This window comes from Pholcus phalangioides, unplaced genomic scaffold (assembly GCF_987345545.1).
Source record: "Pholcus phalangioides strain wild (caught in Gottingen) unplaced genomic scaffold, Ppha-v1.0 ptg000011l_1, whole genome shotgun sequence".
In the NCBI taxonomy this organism is placed as follows: Eukaryota; Metazoa; Arthropoda; class Arachnida; order Araneae; family Pholcidae; genus Pholcus; species Pholcus phalangioides.
In genome coordinates this window covers 30828360-30852146 of record NW_028301604.1, presented here as the reverse complement: position 1 = coordinate 30852146, position 23787 = coordinate 30828360, and the positions used below count along the sequence as shown (strand labels likewise).

Sequence of the window (23787 nt, the reverse complement as noted above, 5' to 3'; positions counted from 1 at the left end):
ATATATGTCTAGTAGACTTGACCATCTACATAAGATAAACCCTATCTCTGCTTCCGCTGTGTGTGTGTGACTGCTTTAAATTTAGTTTCATCCACTTAGTTAGTCATTGGATGTACTGCAAAAAAAGGTAAAGATTTCGCATACGTCTGAATGCTATATCTATCCAATGGCTACAAGTGAAATGGTTGAAGATTCGCACAGAGACTTTCTGCTATAGAAGGTGTTGCCATAGCTAACTGGAACTTACTCCCCGCCACTGTCGTTGATTCACCCGTGCCCTTTATATTTTCGAAAAATGTAAAATTACTTCAATCACCAACAATTGCATTATTTATTATATAAATTAAATTATTTATTATCAATTATTTATTATTTATACAATAATTCCAAAATTATTGTATAAATAAATAAGAACTGGACATTGTCCTGGGGTGATCAGCACTTGAAGATTTACAGCCAGTTACAGGAAAGGCTGGCAAGTTAATCAAAATGTATTGTTTTTTTTTAAACTGAAAGATAAGGCACAAAAATGGTGTCACTTCAAATGCGGTCATGTGGTCACCATGGGCATCGGCCTTCCCCCCCCCCCAGCGTCAAAGGTGAAGTCATGTGATCTATCACATGATCACATGATCATGTGTGTATATATGAAGTGACGTCAGGACCTATCTTGGATCTAATGGCCCCCGGTGCAAAAACAGTAGTCAGCATCCCCCTCCCCCAGATGTGAATCCAGAGTGATGTGTCAGAGGAGACATTTTTGGCTAGTCAATACAACAATTATCCCGTAAAATACGGGACATTGATTCTACCATATTATCAGACTCTTGGTGTGGCAATCGTCCCCATCCCCCCCCCCCTCTTGCTTGGACATTAAGGGACAAACAAGTCGGAAAAACTTCTTCTAGAATGGATTACTGTTATTTAACTTGTAAACAAGCATAAAAACCCAACTTGTTTGATTTAATTAAGAGATTTGAAAACATTAAAAAAGCAAAATGTCACACATTTATGCAGGATACCCTTCTTCATACTTATTTTAATTGAGTTTTATGGTAAAATTTGTGTAGTGCACGCATCACATATGGGCTAAGATGATAATAAAAGTGATTAAATTAAAGTGATATTTCTGTACGATTTCTTTCATATTTATAAACCTAATGAACTTCATTTGAAATTATCCCAGTACTGAGAAACAGAAGGGGCAGGCAAACAGCAGCTAAAGAACCGAGTCCTATAACTTGGGCAGGCTCGGTAACTATTCTGAGGCAACTTGGGTGGTGAGGCAACGAGCCGAATGGGGGAGGAGGTGCTTGCAACTCCTCCCTTTTTCTAAGCATAACCATTTCAAGGAGACTCCAAGAAAAGACTGTCCCCGAGAAAGCATGCTACGGCCCTGGGGAAAGGGCAGGGTTATCTTAAAAGCATTATGGGGCCCCCCAGGTCAAGTGGTTTTTCTGAGGCGCTACCAAGTTCTAGAAAATTTTAACTAGATCTCATTTTCGTGAGGCCCTTCTACTCTTGAGTGGGCCCAAGCATTAAGACAGCACTGGGAATGGGTTTTTTCCCTCTGTAGATTTTTTTTTTAACCTCAGGGACTTCAGCTTTAATTTCAACGATACTGCACAATTCTTGAAATTCAGACTGAACATCCCTGAAGGTAAAAAAGAATATACACTGAAGAGCCAAAAAAACTGGTACACCTGCCTAATATCGTGTAGGGCCACCGCAAGCCCGCAGAAGTGCCGCAACACGACGTGGCATGGACTCGACTAATGTCTGAAGTAGTGCTGGAGGTAATTGACACCATGAATCCTGCAGGGCTGTCCATAAATCCATAGGAGTAAGAGGGAGTGGAGATCTTTCCTGAACAGCACGTTGCAAGGCATCCCAGATATGTCCAATAATGCTCATGTCTGGGGAGTTAGGTGGCCAGCGGAAATGTCTAAAGTCAGAAGAGTGTTCCTGGGGCCACTTTGTAGCAATTCTGGACGTGTGGGGTGTCGCATTGTCCTGCTGAAATTGTCCAAGTCCGTCGGAATGCACAATGGAAATGAATGGGTGCAGGTGATCAGACAGGATGCTTACGTACCTGTCACCTGTCAGAGTTGTATCTAGATGTATCAGGGGTCCCATATCACGCCAACTGCACACGCCCCATACCATCACAGAGCCTCCACCAGCTTGAACAGTCCCCTGTTGACATGTAGGGTCCATGGATTCATGAGGTTGTCTCCATACCCGTACACATCCATCAGCTCGAAGCAATTGGAACCGAGACTCGTCAGACCAGGCAACGTGTTTCCAGTCCAATGTCAGTATTGTCGGGCCCAGGCGAGGCATAAAGCTTTGTGCCGTGCAGTCATCAAGGGTACACGAGTGGGCCTTCGGCTCCAAAAGCCCATATCGATGATGTTTCGTTGAATGGTTCGCACGCTGACACTTGTTGATGGCACAGCATTGAAATCTGCAGCAATTTGCAGAAGGGTTGCACGTCTGTCACGTTTAATGATTCTCGTCAGTTGTCGTTGGTCCCGTTCTTGCATGATCTTTTTCTGGCCGCAGCGATGTCGTAGATTTAATTTTTTACTGGATTCCCGATATTCACGGTACACTCGTGAAATGGTCGTACGTGAAAATCCAAATTTCATTGCTACCTCGGAGATGCTGTGTCTCATCTCTCGTGCGCCGACTATAACACCACGTTCAAACTCACTTAAATCTCGATAACCTGCCATTGCAGCAGCAGTAACCGATCTAACAACTATGCCAGACACTTGTTGTGTTATATAGGCGTTGCCGACCGCAGCGCCATACTCTGATTGGTTCCATATCTCTTTATTTGCATACGCATGCCTGTACCAGTTTTTTTGGCTCTTCAGTTTATAAGGTGAAAAGAAGCAAGCCTCACACGTTTGTGCATACAGGGTCACAAACGTGTGAGGCTTGCTTCTTTTTCAAGGGTTATGCATAATCGCCGGTAAATATGATAAATGTTGCAAAATTTATCAAACTTACCAAGGCGATTGGTGATTATGCTTTACCGCATCTACCGTAATACACATTTAACTCTATATTTCATCAGCTTCAAAAAAACCATTTCAAATATACGAAGATACATATCCAAAATTTTTCTTATACAAAATGGATTTGCCGCTGCCTCCCCTCCTTATTTTGGATATGTAAGGTAAACTACTTTATTTCCATATTTCCATGAATATATATATTGACCTATATTCTCAATTAACCTACCTATTCTGCTGCGTATAGTCCGTAGATCATACGTTAAAAAAAAATTATGTTGAAATAAAAACAAAACGCCGGAAATGAATTTCTTATTGTGGACTGAAGTTGCATGAGAAGAGTCTTAACTTTGAAGTAGCTTTAGTGTGGATAAACCACTGCGTCTTATATATATATATACATATATATATATATATATATATATATATCTACGGCTTTATTTTTTTTTCAGGTTTCATTAGTTATAATTACGTTTAAATTTTTTTAACAAAAGATTTGGGCCCCTCTCTCTACAGCGGGCAAAAATAATTTTTCCAAAATTTTTTTTGCCATTTCACTCAGGATTTGACGACCTTCTAGGGCACACACAGTGCCACCGAGCTGCCCCTGCTTGAACTAATAGGAAAGAAGGGCGAGTCAGGAGACTGGTCAGTGATCGGGAAGCTAAAGTGCATGGGTTTTCTCGTGTGAGCACATTTTTGTTTCTCCTCGTGTGACAGATAGGAACGAGGCCCAAGTGCAGGATCCATATTTAAAATGGTCAGCTAATCATAGATTTTAATTCATTCATTTGTTTGTTTTAATTTTTTTTTTTGAAATACTGTGCTGTATTGGCGATTTGATTTTGCATTTTTAATAAAAGTAATACAAATCGGGGAAAAAAGAGGCATGAAAGGCCTCTGGCTCTGGTGACCAAGGGCGATTCCTCCATTATTTTTTACTGCACAACAGAGAAAGAAATTGCTTCTCTCTCTCACCCCCCCCCCCAAAAAAAATCTGCTACAGGGGTAATCGAAAAGCTCAAGAGTGAGAGTGTATATTTTTATCTGACCAAAATCGCTATGTGCTGTACGTATATCGGTGCATTGCCCATAGATTATTTTGTTTTCGAAAAATAACCGTGATATTATACACACGCCTTTCAATTTTTTTTTTTTTTTAAATTCTCATCTCGGTCGTTTTTCATGTATATTTTATAGTTATTTTTTTATAAATACGTATCTCTTAAAGATATTTTTCTATCAATGTTTCTGCGCCCCTTCTCATTTGGCATTGCACCAGCAACAAGGTGCATGTCTGGTTTAGTGGTAATAGTCTATCTCCGCCTATGGTGGTCGCATACCTCAGACTGGTCCAGCGCTATTCCTCGTTCATGTCATTCTCGTAGTACATTTTATAACCGTGCAGAATGGCTGACAGGAAAAGGATAACCGTGTTTTTTGGTTATCCATGATTGCCTTCCCCAAAATCAGAACAGATATAATCGACGTTCTATTTTATTTCTGCTATCAATGAGACCCTATATCTTAGTAGTGTGGCTATCCACCAATAAGTGTAATTTTTTATTAGATTCTTTTGCACAGATAATATGAATATATACAGTGGTTATTTATTTTAAACAGGAAAAATACATCTTTTTTTTCCAATATTGTTATTTTAAATCTTTTTTTTTTACTCCCAGTGGTTTTTGCATGTTTTCCAGTTATCTGTGTTTACCTTCCCCACCATTAGCCCGAATAATTGAGAGACTCTACTGTATAACTAAAAACAGGTAAGAGTTAAGTGAAAATAAAGAAGCCAAAAATGTGTTGTAAAATGCTTTTCATACATAAAATGTAGATAGCGCACTGATATACCCAAGACTTCATTATTATAGGTTTTCTACTTTGCATCCATCCAGATCTTGTGGCATAGGGCTGAGGTTTAGTAACAGTACAATTTGAAAAAACTTGAATTTGATGATAGGATATTATGAAGTCTACTTTAGAAAAAAAGATTTTTCCCTGAGACCAAACAAAAAATCTTAATATTTGGTAAAGGAAAACATACTTAATTTTTTTTTACCTGCATAGAACTATTGTATTCTGCACACACATGCAGCTTAGAGAGAACATTGTTTAGGGATAGCAATCAGGTACAATTATGGCATTAAGTATATGATAATTTTGAGAACGAGATGGATTGAGCTCACACACGAACTTTTCTATGGGAAAAAAATATGTGCTTAAATTGAGGTACCAAACATTTTATTCACTACCAAACCTTAGCAAAAACGGGAGAACCATTTGTTTCATTATAATCAGTGATGCAATATGATTTGCAGGGCCTGATTTCCGCATGAAAAACTTGCATTTGTTCAGAGCCCTATATTTCAAGGCCCTTCCCCTAAATTTTTATGAATTTTATTTGATAATATTTTGGAAAATAAAATAATTTTCCCTAAAACACATCAGACTATTTCCAAAGTGCCCATTATTAGCAAACCCTATTAAATATATCAATGTTAATATTAAACCAATCAATAATAGACTTTACACAGCACTTCCAGTATAATGCACCTATTGCAATATTAACTCAGCAACAAAAATGTTTTAATGTGTCAGTCTTTTGTTTGAATCCTCAATTTCACATCTTTTTGACCATAAAATGATTAATGAAAAGATGACAAGAAAGTTTGCATATTTGATCAACATGAAATCCCCAAATCTTCATGAAGATTCTGTATATTTGCAATGCAAAACTTTATGCATCTGATCTTGCAAACACTTTTTCAGACAAACTGCAACAATTTTCATCCTTGGTTCGGGTTGCTGACACAATGCCACAAATGTTAAATAATGCTAGAGGTTCAAAAGAGACGTTAATATTTTAGATAGCATTGAATCATCACATTACCATATTACCAATATCTGACTGTTCAAGAGAAAGATCATTCTTATAAAAAAGGGTAAAATCATCAGTTTGCTCAAGTCTTTTACAAGAAAAACTAGAATCTTTAGCTTTATTGTGTATTGAAGCTGAGATAACTCAAAAATTAGATTTCAATGACATTATCAATCAGTTAAATGATTTGCTCATATAAGAGTGCAGAAAAAGGATTTATTGCAAGATATTTCATGAAGAATTTTACAATACATTTCTCATTTCAAAAATAATGCATATCCCTTTTTTGATGTGTTTGCAAACAACATGTACTGCATTTGATGACATACCAAACCTTTGACAACAGTAGAGGGGCCCCCCAATACCTCTTCTGCACAGGGCCCATCAAACTCCAAGTCAAGCCATGATAATTTGGATTGAAAATTGAAAGCATACTTGTTTAACCAGTCAACTGGCCAATTAATTTCTCAGAGTGACAATTTTTTTTCTATTTTCTTAAAGGTTTAAAATGCTATTAGAATATTTTTTAAATTGAATTTATGAGAACATCAAAACTGAGTTCATCATGTTCTTTGCTGTACATTTAAAATCGTAAGAAAAATAATAAAAGTAATAACTAATTAGTGTTCTAAATAGAAATATTTAATTCCTAATTAAATACAATGGCAGCGTGGGTTTCAAGTTCAAAATGAATGCAGGAAAATACAAAGTGTTTCAAAAAGAATCATCCAATTTGAAAAAAATCATAACTATTCAGCTTCTAATCCATTTGGATCGAATAATGTATAGGTAGAAAGAGCAAAATCTAGAGTTTCACACAGTTGCCAACAGGCAGCGCTAACACTCTTCCTTCTGCCGCCACTTCAGTGTTTGACAAGATTGGCTTTTCCCAGTTAGAAACAGATTCGGATGACTTCATTTTCCAGCAGAACGGGGTACCATCACACTGGTGCTTGGATGTTCGAGAAATTTTGAACAATCGCATTCCTAAATGATGGATCGGCTGTATGGGACCTGACGATTCAGTTAAACCAGAAATGTCGGAAGTCAAAAATGATTGGTGTTGCTCAAAGTGTGCTTTCTTTGGAAAATAATAAATTTCTTCAGATACAATATAATGATTTGCTAAAGACCATACGTCCCGTTTTCAAGTAGAATGTCCTGTAATGCTCCATTCGGATGTACTGGGCCGGTTGGGATCCAAATTCCTTCTTTGGCCACAGAATCAACATTGCAAGAGTCTGCCAGAATATAATATATTCTAGACAACAAGTTCACCAGGTATTTAGTGGTCAGCTGAAGTTAGTTTTCTGTGGTTCCCAATTTCAAGGCACGAATGCCAGCCGATCTCCCCTTTAAAAAGTCTCGTCACAGAGCAACAGACCTAGAAACAATACAAATGTAATTCAATCATAACACATCACTCACTTCACTTCTGACATATCGATGGCAACACTGAAAAATCAAACACAACACTACATACGCTCTCAGACTGTTTAGGTAAACACATTTACACTTCCAGTACAACTCACTAGGTAGTAAACAGCCCTTAGATGGTGATAGACCTGAGTTTTGCTCGGTTTGAAAGGAAGAAAAAAAAAGGTATCTAATTGTGGATCTGTTGCGTATTATATTTGTTTTGGGCATGCATTGTGGGTTCGGATTGGATTCTGTGTATGCAATGTTTGGCGGAGATACACTGCTCAAAACAATTAGGGGAGCAAGCAAAAAAGTGAAGAAAACCGTGCGAGGCAGCCATGTATTGGCATACAATGGATAGTACACGCGTATCAATGCGCAATACGGAAAAAAGACGTAAAAAAATTTGGAATTAAGCTTTAATTCTTTGAAAATATGGAAAAAACATGAAAAGATGATTTAGGGCAACAATTTGTTTACATGTAAACGATAAAAAAAAGTACTGTTTAGACATGATGCATGAGTTTTAATAGGGCGTGTGGTCTCCTCGAACAGCTTAGACTGCTACACACCTGTTTGCCATGGATGCGATGAGGTTATCGATCAGATATGGGGAATACTGTTCCACTCCTCAAGAAGTGCAATCTGCAAGTCTCGGACAGTAACAGGCAGCCTTGGTCGCACAGCAATGCGTCGTCCGAGCATGTCCTAAACATGCTCGATTGGATTCAGGTCAGAAGAGCACGCTAGCCATTCCATACGCTGTATTGTTTCAGCTTCAAGCATGTTCTCCACCAGACGAGCTCTATGCGGTCGGGCATTATCATCCTGGAAAACAAAGGAATCTCCAATGGCTCCAGCGTAAGGGATGACATGAGGTCGCAGTATCTCGTCTGCATACCTTCGGGTGATCAAAGTGCCATTCCGAATGATATGCAGGTCCGTACGTCCACCTATGCTGATTCCACCCCATACCATCGAACCAGCTCGTCTGTATTGTGACCTTTCACGAACGAATGCGGGGTTATTTCGAGTGCCCCTGTCCCTCCATACCAGAACACGTCGGGTGTCACACTCCAGACTGAATCGGGACTCGTCTGTAAACAGCACTTGGCTCCAATCATGTTGCTCTCAATCTCGATGTTCAGCAGCCCATCTTCTTCGGGCCGCACGGTGGCGTGGGGTCAACGGAATGCAGACCATTGGCCTACGTGCATAGAGCCCTCCCTCATGAAATCGATTACGTACTGTTTGGCTGGACACCCTTCGTCCTGTTGCCAAGAGCAACCGTCTTTGCAGCTGCATAGCATTCTCTGTTCTGTTTCGACGGGCTGTTAACCGTACATACCGGTCATCAATTGCTGTAGTGGCGCATGGCCGACCTTGCCCTGGTCGACGTCTAACATTTCCTGTTTCTTGGAATCGATTCCACAGCCTTGCAACAACACTTCTGGCGACTCCAACAGCGTCCGCGACACTACGTTGTGTTTGCCCGGATTCCAGTCTGCCTATAACACGCCATGCCATAGATTCCGGTAAATCACGTTGTTGAGACATCCTCAAGTCACCTTGTCTCAAAAAAAATACTGCGCAATCGAATTTCACAGTTACGGCAGTAAAACAGACGTTTCTGCAACATCCCGATTTCTGCCCTTATCTCGAACTTTGATTTGCATATGAAGTTTTCTTCTTCCGTTTCCTGCTAGGCTTTAAATTATGGATGATTCATTTTATGTTACTTATCGGTATACATCTTTGCGTAATTTTGTTAAAACCATGTGCTCCCCTAATTGTTTTGAGCAGTGTAGATTGTATTTTGATTGGTAACAGGTGCACACACACATGGTGGACTTGAGAAGATGCGGTCACACCCATGGTTGCAACGAAGGCAGTTCAGGGAGTCTGGTGCCCTGGGCATTGAACCAGAAAGAGTGCTGAATTTACTCTTTATTAAATATTATGGTGGACTGGGACACTAAAATGACACTGTCTCCAAGCAACAGAGTAAATTCCCTTTCTCAGTCGCAAGTTGCTGAGGTCAAGTAGCTGTCACACTGGACCATAAAACAGGATTAAACTTTATGATAATTCTCATTTAAACTATTTCATTTGTATTAACACATCGCAAGAGCGAGGATCTGAGATCTCAGTTCAACCTCATCTGACTCATGGACAGATATACTAGGCATTTCCACCCATGCTAGGGCATTGCTCCATCCCCGCATCAAAAACGGAGCCGATTGATCTAATGTATATGCTGTGACGATCTCCAATCTGAGATCGCACAATGATCCTAGATTGTACGTCTCCCAAGGAGTGACATCATCTTCCTCACGTAGACGTACATGTTTTTCGGCTATGTCACTGCACTAGTGCAGAGAGGGAAATTCTTCCTAGTATGCAAATAAGCCTAGATGGCTCTTGGAGCACTTTAACTCATATAAGAAGTCATAGTTCCTTTTTACTTGGCTGCATTTGTGATTTGTTTGCATGTGAGCACTGCTGGTTTGCTAAAAGTTCTCCACCTTTAGAAGCGATCTGCTAAGTTATTCCTGAGGTCTCTGAAAAATAATGGATTAAACTTCCCCCTTCTCTGAGGATCACCACCACCAGAAGTTGCCTATGCTGAGTTGTCAGATAGACTCTTCTCTATCTACTACACTAGACTAACCTACCGTTCTTAAACGCTCTTGCTTCGTCATCATCAGATGGACTAAATCTAATATCGGGAGCCTACGCATTCATCCCCACTGACTGGAACCTACAGATTCGTCGTCGCAGATTGTTCATTACCACTGACTGGAACTTACTCGTTGTCGATCGCTCACCTACGTTGACCGGGACCCTACGGAGTCACCACCGATCGTTCCTCCTGTGTCTTACACTTTCTTAACAATAATTTATAATTTTTAAAATTTATGTTTTTTACTGATTAGAATTTCATGCATATAAATTAAAGACCTTTTTTTTTAATTCCTTGAACATGTTATTTGAATAATCAATAAAATATGCACTTAAAAATTGTGAAATTCTGTCATGGCAGGGCATGATCTGTTCGGTTGGAGGAGGTATGGTAATCGTCAATTCTTTCAAAAGTTAAACCATCATGTAGAAATAAGTAATCTCAAATCGAATAATTTCAGTATGCATTTTAAAACTTTTTTCCTTATAATTGAAATAAATTGTATGTTCATTGGATTTGCCACATCCTCCGAAATTTAAATTGAAAACCATCACCACAGAATAATATTGCGGGTCATTTGAATATACTGCAAAATTGAGTACAATTGATAATTCATCATTGAATTGAATTGATAGTTCATCATTGAATTGAATTGATAATTCATCATTGAATTGAATTGATAATTCATCATTGAATTGAATTGATAATTCATCATTGAATTGAATTGATAATTCATCATTGAATTGAATTGATAATTCATCATTGAATTGAATTGATAATTTATCATTGAATTGATAATTTATCATTGTTACATACTTGGCTATCTATGAGGGTGAAACCCAATTTTAATAGTACCAGAATATATTTTGAAATACCTAAGGCTATACGGGGCTGGACATACCGACTTACAGTTTACACGTCTTGGAAATCTTTGCACCATGTTTAATAATGAGATCCACTTGAGGTTTCCAAGCCATGCTCGGGTGGGCCATGTGTAAGGATGGCACTGAAGTCAGGGCTAGAAATAGAGGGTGATGGGGGCAACTACCCCGGGCTGCAAAATTTAGGAGGCGTCAGTTTTAGGTAAGGGAAAAAAGAACAGTGTTATAAAATTATCCAATTTTAAAGTTGTGTATGGGGGAGGGGGGGGAGTACGACTCTTAGTTATGACCCTGCTGAAAATACCCCCTATGCCAGTTGTTCTCAAAGTGTGGGTTTCAACTTTCTGGAGCATCACAACAAGTTGGTTTAATGATTTGTGCCCATTCAAGACTTTAAAGGATCCTTTTTAAACTATTCTAGGGAGTCAAGGATAAACAATGACAAAGATAAGGGAGCCATTGTTGGAAAAAGTTTGAGAAATGCTACCCTATACACCCACAAAACTACTTATTATGTGGGTGGAGCAAGCAAACTAACAGATATGGAAAAAATGGTTGCAAAACCTAACAGGTTTATAAATGCAATGCTATAGATTATACATAAAAAAAACTTAAAAAACCCCAAAGTTAATGAAAATTCAGAATTAATGAGGAAAACTCAAATAACTGATGGAAATTCAGAATGAAATCAGATAAAGCTCAGACACATTGTTTAATACAAAAAGTATATATATGCAGTCGATCTCACTTATAGCGTTCCCACTTGAAAAGTTTTCCCGCTGAGTACGACTCATTTTCATGGTCTCAATCCTAACTAATTCTCAATAGGTTTTCCCGTTTACAGCGTTTTCCCACTTACGTTTTTTCATGACAGTTTTTTGGAAATGTTAAAAGAGGGATCAACTGTATATATACTAGATGCATGTAAATATTTTTTCACGTCTATTACAGTGAGTGCGGAATCGCCTAAATCAGTGTGCCCATAGTGGGCGATGGGACTACTCAAGGGGGCGATACTAGCTACAGACATGATTGGGGGCTACGAATGGGCATAAGGGAGCGATGGGAGGAAAAAGTAAGTTTTCGAAAATTCTGACCCTTTTCCCAAGAAAGCCTTCGTAAATATCTGTGCCTATGGGCAAAAAGAAACAACCAAAGAATATTGCACACAGTCGTTGTACTTGTTTCATCTGTTAAGGAAACAGAGCTAAAGTGTTTCCAGCTGTGCTAAAGTGTAAAATAGAGCTAGAGTGTAGAACAGGCACCCGAAAAATTGATTCAGGAATAAAAATCTCCTATATACCAGGTGTACAAGTATGAAATGCAGATTTTTTTTCAAAAAAAAACACGTTAAATTCGGAAGAATGATAAAAAGTGCTTTATTCAACGTATGCTCTATTGCTTGTTATACATTTCCCCCATCTTTCCTGAAATTTGTGAATACCACGCCAGTAAAAACCGTCCCCTTTTGCTGCAAACTATTTATCAAGCTATTTTTTCACATCTTCGTACGAACCAAAGCGCTGCTCATAAAGTGTGTGACCCATCAATGCAAACAAGTGGTAATCGGAAGGAGCCAAGTCTGGTGAGTAAGCCGCATAGGGTAGAACTTCCAGCTGAGTGCTTCCAACATGCCGCGAACCGCTTTTGCCGTATGTGATGGAGCATTGCACATTGACCATTGAACATTGTCAAGGAGCATTTCACATTGTTATGGGGCATTGCGATTGGAAACAGCTTGTTGACTAACGCCCAATTGCTCTGCGAGTTGTTTTTGTGTCTGTGTAGTATCATCTTCGTCCAACAATGCTTCCAATTCCACATAATCTTTTTTTTTTTTGGCGGTTTTCCATTTTCCTTGTCTGCGACATCAAAGTCGCCACTTTTGAAACAAAGAAACCATCATTCACACGTATCTTGCGATGGAGCATGTTCACCATAAGCTTCTCGAAGTAATCGGTACGATTCAGCAGCAGTTTTCTTCAAATGAAAACAAAAAAATTAATGCTGTCCATGAATGCTCTTTGTTCAGTATAACTTTTGACATATTGAACACAACAATACAACACTATGCACCCACTTTTCCAATTTATCACTCGTGCACATCTGACACTTGTTGATGACACAACAAGATGGCGCCGTGTCAAATTTTTATAGCACAAACTGCATTGGTGCACCATCTGTTTTCTGAAATCCGCATTTCATACTTGTACACCTGGTAGATTTGTGATTCCCCCCCCCCCCGTAAATAATCAACACGAAAGAAAAGAAAAAAATTAAAGGAAAAACTGGCTGTTCCTTTAATGTTCCTCTCTATGCGTCTTGAATCTTGCTGGAGTCCCCGTTGCCATTACAATTGATAGCGCCCTTAGGTGCCGGGAGGGTATCCAGATGCATATGTTTTGGTGTGGTGTCAGAACCGGGGGCTGCTGCTGCTGCTGTCTGAGCACCCACAGTGCTTTGCAGTACATAAAAACCTAACAAAAAATGAAAAATCATTTTTCTTCACCCTATACGTCTTGTTCTGCCGTGTTGCTCTACTTATCTAGTAGTTATTTGTACAGCTTCAGGCACATAAGATGGGTATTTTTTTGGAGCCCACACCCCCTTTTTTTGATTCTGTCCACGCAGGCAGGGCTGCAACTAGGAAGGAGCAGATGGGTCTGGTGCCCCGGGCGCTGAACCAAGAGGGGTGCTGAATTCATCCTTTAACTGCTTTCTCTACATGCAAGGGACACCAAAATTCAGGCTTGCCCCGGGTGACAAAGTATCTAGTTGCGGCCCTGCACGCAGGCGTCTTTCACCTCAGGGTAAAAGTATTTTAAATAAATGAAATTCTGCATTGATGGGGTGATTCAGACACACGTTTCAGTTGAATGAATGAATGCCTGCAAAGATTTAAGGAAAATTTGCCTTCTTGTTTATGACTGATATTGGCTGACATTGGCGTACGCAAAGTAGGGTTAAGGTTCCAACCCCTCCCCCCCCAAGATTATGTTATTTTTAAGGAAAAAAATAAATCCCCCCTCGAGAAAATTCTGCGTACGCCTATGCCGGCAGATATGGGATTATAAGGTCCTGATAGTGGTGCAATTGTGCGTGCATTTATTTCTTTAACACGGAGCACCCAACTGGTGCTCCGCAGAGTCATTGGGGCTCCATGTGCACTTCGGGAGGGGCTCCGCAGTCACTCGAAAAAAAAATTAAATAAATCAGTAAATTTGATAAATAAATAAAAGAGACGAACCTACAGAGCTGCGCCATAGAAATTATATACTATAAAGGGCTCCACGAGTAGATATAGGTTAAGATCCGCTGCTTTAACTGCTCATCAAGGCAAGTCCTCTGAGTGTTTGGACTCTTATTTGAAGCAACTAGGTAAGCAATAGTTCCACTTATACAATATCAAGTGGTTCTTGATTGTTTGCCAACCACGGCGCCCTTATGCATGGCCCCTCCAGGATGTGGAGGCCATGAGATTGTGAGGGCGCAAAAGATGCCTGCCCCTAGAATGGCATCTTCACGGGGCCCCTTTATAATGAATTTATAGCGTGAAAAACAAAAAAAATTACGAGAATTGTCCCGGACACCAGGGCTGGCGCCCTGTCAGCTCCACCCTTGTGGGGGGGGCCCTGGTCCTAGCCATTGTTTCTCCTCCGCCTTTTAGAAGTGCTGAAAAATATCAATTTAGAGCACGGAACAGGCACACATCAATGTTGCAAAGTCACAGTGACTAAGGAATCACATGCACTTTTTAGAACCACTGATATCTAAATTTGTTTATGTAAAATACTTTGTTACATTAATGTATAGCAAAAGACTATACTGGGCAGGAGCAGCTCGCTAATAGGTTTTCAGCCCGGGGGACCGGGATGATTCTCTTATCATTTTTTTCTTTTACACATTGCAAATTAATTATAGAAGGGCACATAAAAAGTTTAGTCTGAAGCTCTGCTGCAGAAGGCCATAGGGAGGATACAGGGAATATCTACTGAAAAATCTTGCGATACTAACCTTAAAAATTAGAATTTTAAGATGAAAGAATTTAATTAAAATATTTTATATATATATATGTAAAATTAGAGAAAACGGGAAAAGACGTAAAAAATTAGAAGAAATTGAAAAAAATAGAAATTTGGAAAAAAAAAATTCCAATTTCTTATAATTTTTTAAGTCTTCCCATTTTCTCTAATTTTATAATTTTGAGTTATGTATATAAAGCTGCCTTTTTGGCGCTATACACTGACTTTTGAAGTTTTTCAAATAAATCTGGTTTCTCTCAGTTGCTCTTTTATAACGCTTGCTATATATATAGGTATTTTCTCTATATATATAGGTATTTTCTCTATATACCGATATATTTTAATTAAATTTTCTTAAATATTTTGAATTTTTTTCAGTTAGACCTAGGCAGTTACGAAAAGTGCGGTTGCACCTGGCCGCAAAATTTAGAGGGCGCCGCAGTTTTCATAAAAGAAGCACTATTCTTCTGAAATAGGAAACATGATTCCCCCAAAACTTACATTTCATGGGGGAAGAAACAGCTTCCAGTTCGAAACCCTAATAACATCAAAAAGTGCTCATGGCTATTACAATTATTGAATTGGAATTCCAAAGAGCATATGCAAAGACGGGGTCTTTCAGTTTGACCGACATCCCCTTGGGTGCCAGAAAGCGGAAGTAGCAGCGGATATATTTGTGTGGACCAAAGGGTATGGGGAGGCAACTCCAAGGAAAGAAAGAAATATTTTGAAACCATTGATATTTCTCTTTTTTTTTTAAATGGTAAGAATGCTATTAAACGTTCAGTGAAGTTTGCCGAAAACCAACTGTAGAAGCTTGTGAGAAGATTCTTTTGGTTGTACGATTTTGCCAATTCTTTATTGTGATTGGATGTTACCAGCATGGTTGTGCCTACAGCAATGGCATTGCACTAAGCTTTTTTTTACATGTTAGATAGCGAGTAAAAGTACAGTACTACCTATGTTTACTGCTGGCCATAATGATTGCCAATATAGCCTCCGTTTTTAAATGAACATGGTGCGTTCAGCTCCATTCCTCCATAGTGAATCAGCTCCGTTCCTGGAGCTGAACATGGGTGTATTACAAAGTTTGGTGTAATCCAGTGACTCTCAAGCTTTCAGATGTGCCAACTTTTGAAATCCAGAAATCCGGAGATTCTCCCGAGGGGGGGGGGGACTCCCCCGCCACTTTCACAGACTCGATCAAAAAAAAAATTTCGAATTTTTTTTTTTTTTTTTACTCAATTAAGAAAAGGTTACATTTCTCTCCCCTCCAAGGCAGGTTCTGCATTGCCCATGATGAGCAGAATATAATTCCATATCAGTCTTTCCGTGCAGAATAGAGAAATCACATCTATATACTGTTCATAAAATATGTGTTTCCTTTCGTGAATGCTATCAGTGATTCTATCTTGGGTATATGAACTCTGAAAAGCTTTATATTTTAGCTTTATTATAGCTTAAAGTTTTATATTTTCTTTCTGAACATGTTTAATCGGAAGAAACAATTAAAAAAAAACTCAAATTACAAAGCTGCCGACAAAAAAACGTGTTTACCGCACGGCTGTTAATGGAATACAATAACGATTATACAGGAATTTTGGCAACCAAGGTCATGCCCCTGATAAATGATTGCCGATAAATGCTACGTAAACGAAGTCGCGTCTTTGCCAGTTGCTTAAATGCGGTCACAGAGACTTTTTTTTAAGGCTGCTCTCCCCTCGATGGAAATGACCACGGCTGTCCTCTATGGGTGTTTTCCCTAACAACGACGGTAATCATTGACACGGAGTGAAAGCTCACGTAAAATCTAATTTTCTGCCAAAATCCGGAGAGAGGGAGGAAGGATGAAAATCTCCCACCTAAATCGGGAGAGTTGGCAGGTCTGACTTTTTATCACCCGCTGCTATTGCCCCTTTCACAGCTCCCCACAATAGTCTAACAAAGAATCGCTTTAAAACACTGAACCGGCACACATCAATACTGACGGCTCAGCATGGTGCCCTAGTAGCCATGATGCACACTTTGAGAACCATTGGTGTAAACAGTGAAGATGAAGTACAAACATAATTACTCTATCGAAGATCTAGGCATTTCATATTTGGATTTTCCAGTAGGCGAATTCACTAGATAGTGATACGATTCATGTAATGCGTTGTTAAACGAAACTGTTATCAACGATATCTTTGTAGATTTTTCGTACAAAAATTGTTTCTCATAGGATCTTGTTTCGAAACTTTACGGCAAAGCGTTGTTTCTCTTAATTAACCAGACTTGAATCGATAGATTTACAGTTGAAACTGTCATGCTCGAGTGTGTAAGAAAAGTTTTTCTTCAATGAAAATACACCAAGGTAAGTTTGTGTATTCTAATTTTCATTATTAATCCTATTATTTGAAAAATAAGCGGTTAGTAAGCTGAATCTAATGAAGATTGACGAGAAAAGGTTATGTGAAATGTAAAGAATTCTATATTGCATGTGAAATTTTTTCCAGACGATTTCCTTATATGTGTGTGTGTATTTCAATTTATCACTATTCAAAGCAGGGCCGTAACTAGGATGTTTGCCGCCCCCACAACTTTAAAATTTGATAATTTTGTAATGGTGTTTTTTGTTCCCATCTAAAACTGCTGCCCAAGGCAATTTCCCCTCCCCTTCCCCCCTATACTTACGGCCCTGTTCAAAATACGAAATGAAATATTTTACTGCAGTATAAATTTTCATGATAAATTAATGATGTATTCTGTGCCCAAGAACTAATTGTGGTCCTGAAATTGGTGCATCTGACTGCATGAAATTGCTAGAACAGCCAAACCTCTTTTTCATTGCACCCTTAGCAAAAATTTACAAACTTTTCTCTAATTATTTTTTTCCTTAACCCGGATTTGAGCCACCACTGCCTATCATATACTGAAAAAAATTAATTTTAATTGTTGTTCCTCCTTCCTAGGATTGTAGAAAAAATTTATAACCAGTGCTCTGGCATTACTAAATACTAATTCAATTGGTTATGATTATAGCGCCACAATAAATTTGGTTGGTATGTGCCAATTATTTGAAATTTAATTTACTCTAGATGGTTCGACAGTCTGCTTAAAGACCCTATTTTTAGTTGACCTCTTCACAGTCAACACTTACAGGTTTTAATTATTGTACGCTATTCCGAAAGCATCCATCTCTCTTAACCAGTCAGGTGGGTATGATGGCATATGCCGTCGCACCAATTTCTAATCTAATTATTCCAATTTTTGAAAATTAGTTAGTAATTATTTTAATTCTCATAATTTTTTTTGTTGGTGATTTAAAAAAATGAGGAAGTCAGTCTAAATGTATTCATAAAAAATGTTAATCAGGAAAATTCATTTTATTAGCTTCAAACTTTTAAAAAGGAGAAAAAAGGAAAAAAGAAGAAATTGATTGGACACCTGACTGGTTAATTACCTCATCCTGTCATAATTACATACAAGTAACAATTGAAAACATTTTGTATAAATTCAAAGATTTGCGTAACAAAATATTTTTATAGATTAGGCTCATAGCAAAAAATAATTATAAAGAAAGAAACCATGACTTGTTTAAGATTCCAATGATGAATCATTAGAAATTATTACTTAAGTATCTTATCACAAAAAATAAAAAATTAATTTATTAAGTACTGGAGCCGAAGAGTAAATAGATGATTAGAGATATATATTGTAGCAGCATATAAACAGGGATGTCTCTTGGGCTGTGCCACTGGCACAGAGCACTGTTATAGGGAAAAGTATTAAATCAGGAGTAGAGAGAGAATGTGTTTCGTGTCTGTAAAAACACTCGAACTGTAGTGCATTAATGACTCTTGTAGAAACTATTTTTTTATGCATTTTATCTAGTTAGGAACACAGTTGCGAATTTTCCGGATCGCTTCACTGATGCTGCATCAGTGAACGTAACTAATGGCACGTAACCAATGTTTTCTCGCATGGTGAGCATTTTGCCTTGAGGCTCAAGCCACCCATGGTATACAGAATTTATACAAAAATATGTTTTTTTTTTAATATTTATTTTTAAAAATATGTTTTCAATTTTTTATATCCGTCAAGAGGGGGGTGCCACCTCCCCACGGCATACGCCTGTGTGAGCACCCACTGGTCGAAAATACTTCAGATGCCCCTGTCTGGTTGCCATGGCGATCACACAGATTTACAACACAAATATGTATGCATTAAATTTCAAATGCATGGATTACCAGTTTGGAGGATAGATGCAGGGCTGCAACTGGGAGGGGGAGGGACAGGCAGATCTTGTATCCCAGGCTCTGGACTAGAGGGGGCACTAAATTCACCCTTTATAACTGCTTCTTCTACATTACATGGGTGTGCCAAAATGTGTGCTTGCCCTGTTTGAGAAAGTATCTAATTGTGGTACTAGATAAATGGCAGCACCTACTCAACACAAAACACGGCAAATGCTGGGCACACACATAAGCACACATGGGCAGAGATATGGGGGGGGATGGTGGGGCACATTGCCCCCCCCCCCAGCATCAAAGGTGAAGTCGACTGATCTAATGCATATATGTATAGATGAATTGACACATCATCATCGTGCCCCCCAGACTATCTCCGCCTATGCCACACTGTTAAGTTTCTCCAACACAAATCTGACATATCTCCCATATTCAGGTGTGACAATATGTGGCAGTTAAATGGAGACAAATCAGAGTGGTGGACCATCAGGGAGAGAAAATAAAATCATTTTACCAGGAAAATCAAAGTATGAATAGGGAATCAGAAGATGTGTCTGAGAGAGGAGAGAGAGAATGATCAGAAGACATTGAAAGTGCTACCATTTTTTTAACGAAATGTAAAATCAATCAGAAGGAAATTTATAGATTGATTTATTAGTAAATATATAAATGTGTGCCTCCAACTGTTAATTAAAGTGGATTCTGCTTATAACGTTTTTCAAAAACCGTCATAGAAAAACGTTGTAAATGGAAAAACTTTAAACGGGAAATCTTAATGAGAATTACTTATTGTTAGGACCACGGGAAGCGGGATCAACTGTATATTTGTTTTAGATTTATTACATGTGCGGAATTCCATACGTTAAATTCTCAGCGCTAATGAGCTTCTTTGCAAGCTTTTCCTACTAGTAGACAATGAAAGTAAATGAACCTTTGGATAAAACACATGTTTTTAGAAATGAATTATACTTGATTCACAGATACCTTCTTCTCCTACCCAGAACATGGCCCACCGCTCAATCTCAATGAAGAAATGTAAGCAGATGATCAAAGACCTGGGGCATGCTGGAAGGAAGAAAATCCAGAGATACCAGTGAATTATGGGGGGCATAATTTTTTTCAAGATAAATTTTTTTTCAGAGGGACCCACTTTCATTCAAAAAGGACCCAGATTTTTTGCATAACCTGGGTCCCGGGACCCAGGTAAATTAGAGTACAGCGGCATCTCTGCACCATTACAAAGGTAATAATACTGTAGAGGAAAGTGGTTTAGAGATAAAAGACAACTCACATGCGGTATAAAATCTGCTCTCTTTCATCAATGACGATATGCAATTTCTTTGAGAAAAATTTATAACTATTTCTCTTTTCTGCTCTGCATGAGAACTTCCCATAATAGCCAATTACCAATAATAAACACCGATACTGATGGCGAATATGCATATCATATGGTTATGAAATTATATCTTAAGCAAAGGCAAGTAAAAATATGATCGCCTTTTCTAACTTATCTCAAAATTGCTTTTCATTGGACAGAGAAAATTCGGAGGGGGAGATCATCAGGAAGCCAGATTTAACAACAAGCAATTTCTGAACTGTATTTTTTGTTTTGTTTTTTCGCCATATGGTCACCACCAAATTCAGAGGATGGTGAAATAAGGCTTTGGAAGACTGGTCTGGAGCGAGGTCTATCCAGTCTTTCTTGTTGATTTTTTAGTTTTGTAGAAAAGTCTTTTGCTGCAACATTTCTGGGATTCGCAATGACAGATGAGTAATAAAAGAGAGGGTATATGTGTGTGTTCGGAGTGCAACAATTTTGTTTTTTTCCCATTGTATTTTTTAGGAAGAGAGTTGGCATCTCTTCCGTTGAACCTGGCTTTTTCGTGTACAGCCCAATCTGTGTTTTGAATTACTGTAAGTTGGACTGCTGCACAATGGCCATTCCAAAGAAGTAGGGTTGACACGTAATTACGATTGCCATGACTGTAAGGCAATGCCAGGTTTTGTCTGGCTCTAGTTTCAACTAATAAAAACGCTCTGCTTCAAAAAGAATTTGAGCTACCTATCGCAGAGATTGGGGTAAGGGGGGGGGGGGACTGTTCCGGGAAATGGAAAGAAGATGCATAACTAAAATGCAAAGGGGGGGTGTCATCCCTCCCCCTCAGAAAAACCCACTGGGATAAAGAGGTAAGTGAACTGGCCCTATTCAAATAGAAACGGTGGGCAAGATCTGCATTGAGAAACTTTCGTGTTTTTGCTGGCCAGTATGCCAGCCAAGAGTATAGAGTTTTTTACTTTTGTTAGTATGTTTTTCAGAGCAAAAATGTCAAATAAATTAGATCCATGTTTAGAATTAAAAAAAATTTTAGTCATACTTGAAAGGGCACTTTAAATTAGAAACTATCTATTGGCTGAATTTGAATGGTGCTGCTCAGCAATACCATTCAGGCAATTGGTATTGCTCGCACAACACAAGCAGATATGTTCCGGCGTCCAGAGTTAAACATCACTGGCCTCCAAAATTGCTGCACCTCATAGTGTGTGATTTCTCCTTGTGGGGGTTAATAAAAGACTAAGTTTATGCGCCTGCCCTTCCAGCTACATTAGCCGAACTGAAGATACATGTAACAGCTGCTGTAATATGTAATACATACATACTGCTGTAATACATACATACTGCTGTGGAAGCAGTGAATGCAAACATGCTCGCAAAAGTTTGGGACGAATTTGACTACCATACAGACATATGCCATGCATCCCAAGGTGGATATATTAAGCACCTTTAATTGGGTTTGTGAAAAACTTTATGATTAGCCATGTAATATAAAATTAATCTTAAGTGTCTATATATATATATATATATATTCAATATTTTTCATAATATACTCATTTCAAAATTGGGTGATTCTTTTTGAAACACCCTGTACTCTCAGTAATTCATGTTAAAAATAATGTGTTGAAATTTATAATAGCATGTAAATAGAATTTTTCCCTTGTATTGTTACTGATTATAACATAGAAAATAAAAAAGAAAGTTTAGTCTAAGTAAAGTCTTACTCTAGTATTCAGTTTGTGTGTGATATATCCCAAACACGGAGCCGGGCAAAAACCACCACCACCACAATCAGGGCACCAATATTTGGTTTCTTAGCTTCGGAGTATACAACACACCTCTTATAATATAAAAGAGCTTTCTGGTTGTCAGCCAACATCAGTCAAAAAACAAAACCAACTAAAAGGCTAAAAATAAATTTGAATAAATTAAATAGAAACATTTTAACTACAAAATTCCCAACAACCTTCAAATGTAATGCACAAAGGCAAACTGAGGACTTGTTGAACTGAAAAGTCAGAAACAATAGAAAAGTACATTTTTATTTGTGTTTTATATAGTAGAAAGTGTCAAACACTCCATGTGATGCACTGTTAGGGAAAGGGTCCTTTGCAAAAAAAATATAAATATTGGGTAATGTGTGGAGACGTAATATGACACCACAAAAGTGAGGGGGTTAGCATAGATCCTGGAGCAGAGCCCCCAAGGCTGGGATCTTTTGTGTCCTCCAGATCAGACTTTAACAGGCCCCTTTATGATGAATTTATAGTGTGAAAAACAAAAACATTTTGAAAATCGTCCTGGAGCACTGTCAGCCCCACCCTTGTGGAGGATATGGGTTAGGTTCATAATATGTTGGGTGGCTAAGAAATGCCGTTGACAGATGTGGATCCATAACAGCTGAGCCTTTGCTAAAAGATATACGAGTAAAATAAAATAGGTGCAGCTTCACAAGGGAATCAGAAATCGAAAAAAACAACCACTTTGGGATGCAGCCTTGCAAAGCATGAGAAAGATAATAGTAATATAAGGACCCCAGACCTTAAAATATAATTTTCCAACTCCATCTAGTGGTGAGATAATAAAGTAGAAAGATGGCTGTGCAGGTGACCGCAGCTGTATGAGAAATTATTCCATCATAAGTATGTGATAAACACTGAAAAACCAGCGCAACTGCATTTTTCATCGTAAGCACCACTGTTACATATGGCCACAATGGCAAATGCTGCCTTAAGCACCGCCTTTACAAATAGACATGATGTGGCAAATGTCGTTGTAACTAGTTGACTGGTTAATTATGGAAATTCTATTAATTTATGACATGATGTTATAGAAATCACTGTGAGGCTCAGAGCTGGTCTTGAACAGTCCTCTAGACATCAAATGGTTAAAGTAGATAACTTATCGACCAAACCCATAATTTTCATGTCCACTGAAAGCCCAAACATTTCCGTGCAAAATAGGGTGAGAGAACTCTGTCACAACAAATGCAAATGGGAATTTGTGACATAAGCCTACATTCAACTCAAATTGCTTAGTCCAATATTATATTGACTACTTCATGCTAGAAGCATGAATGTTGAAATTTTAACTATTTTTTTAACAGCTGGTTGGATGCCTTATTTTGCTAAGTTTTACCTGAAGCGTGAATGTGTATCCCTATTGAAACACGTTAAAAAATATTTCAGGATGGTGTAAACATTCAAATGTCATTTGGTGCGTTCTTTTTTTCCAAGGACATTGCCCATTCGTGCTTCTAGCATGAGGGGGACAATATATGGTATTAAGAATTAGAATTTTAGATTTGTTTGCT

At 38.4% G+C, this 23787-nt stretch overlaps 1 protein-coding gene across 4 annotated transcripts in view; it reads right to left on the bottom strand.

Moving 5' to 3' along the window:
• Positions 1-23787, bottom strand: part of LOC149080331 (phospholipase A-2-activating protein-like) — a 312878-nt gene that overhangs the window by 55190 nt on the left and 233901 nt on the right. Inside the window, exon 9 of one of the 4 annotated variants that reach the window (XM_089239468.1) lies at positions 6530-7291. The exons of 2 other annotated variants lie outside the window; for them this stretch is intronic. In XM_089239468.1, coding sequence (XP_089095594.1) covers positions 7263-7291 — 29 coding nt within the window. In that variant the 3' untranslated portion in view covers positions 6530-7262. Of the gene's footprint in view, positions 1-6529; positions 7292-22358; positions 22382-23787 lie in introns of those variants that run through there. One more of the 4 variants, XM_089239469.1, reaches the window with a different exon arrangement.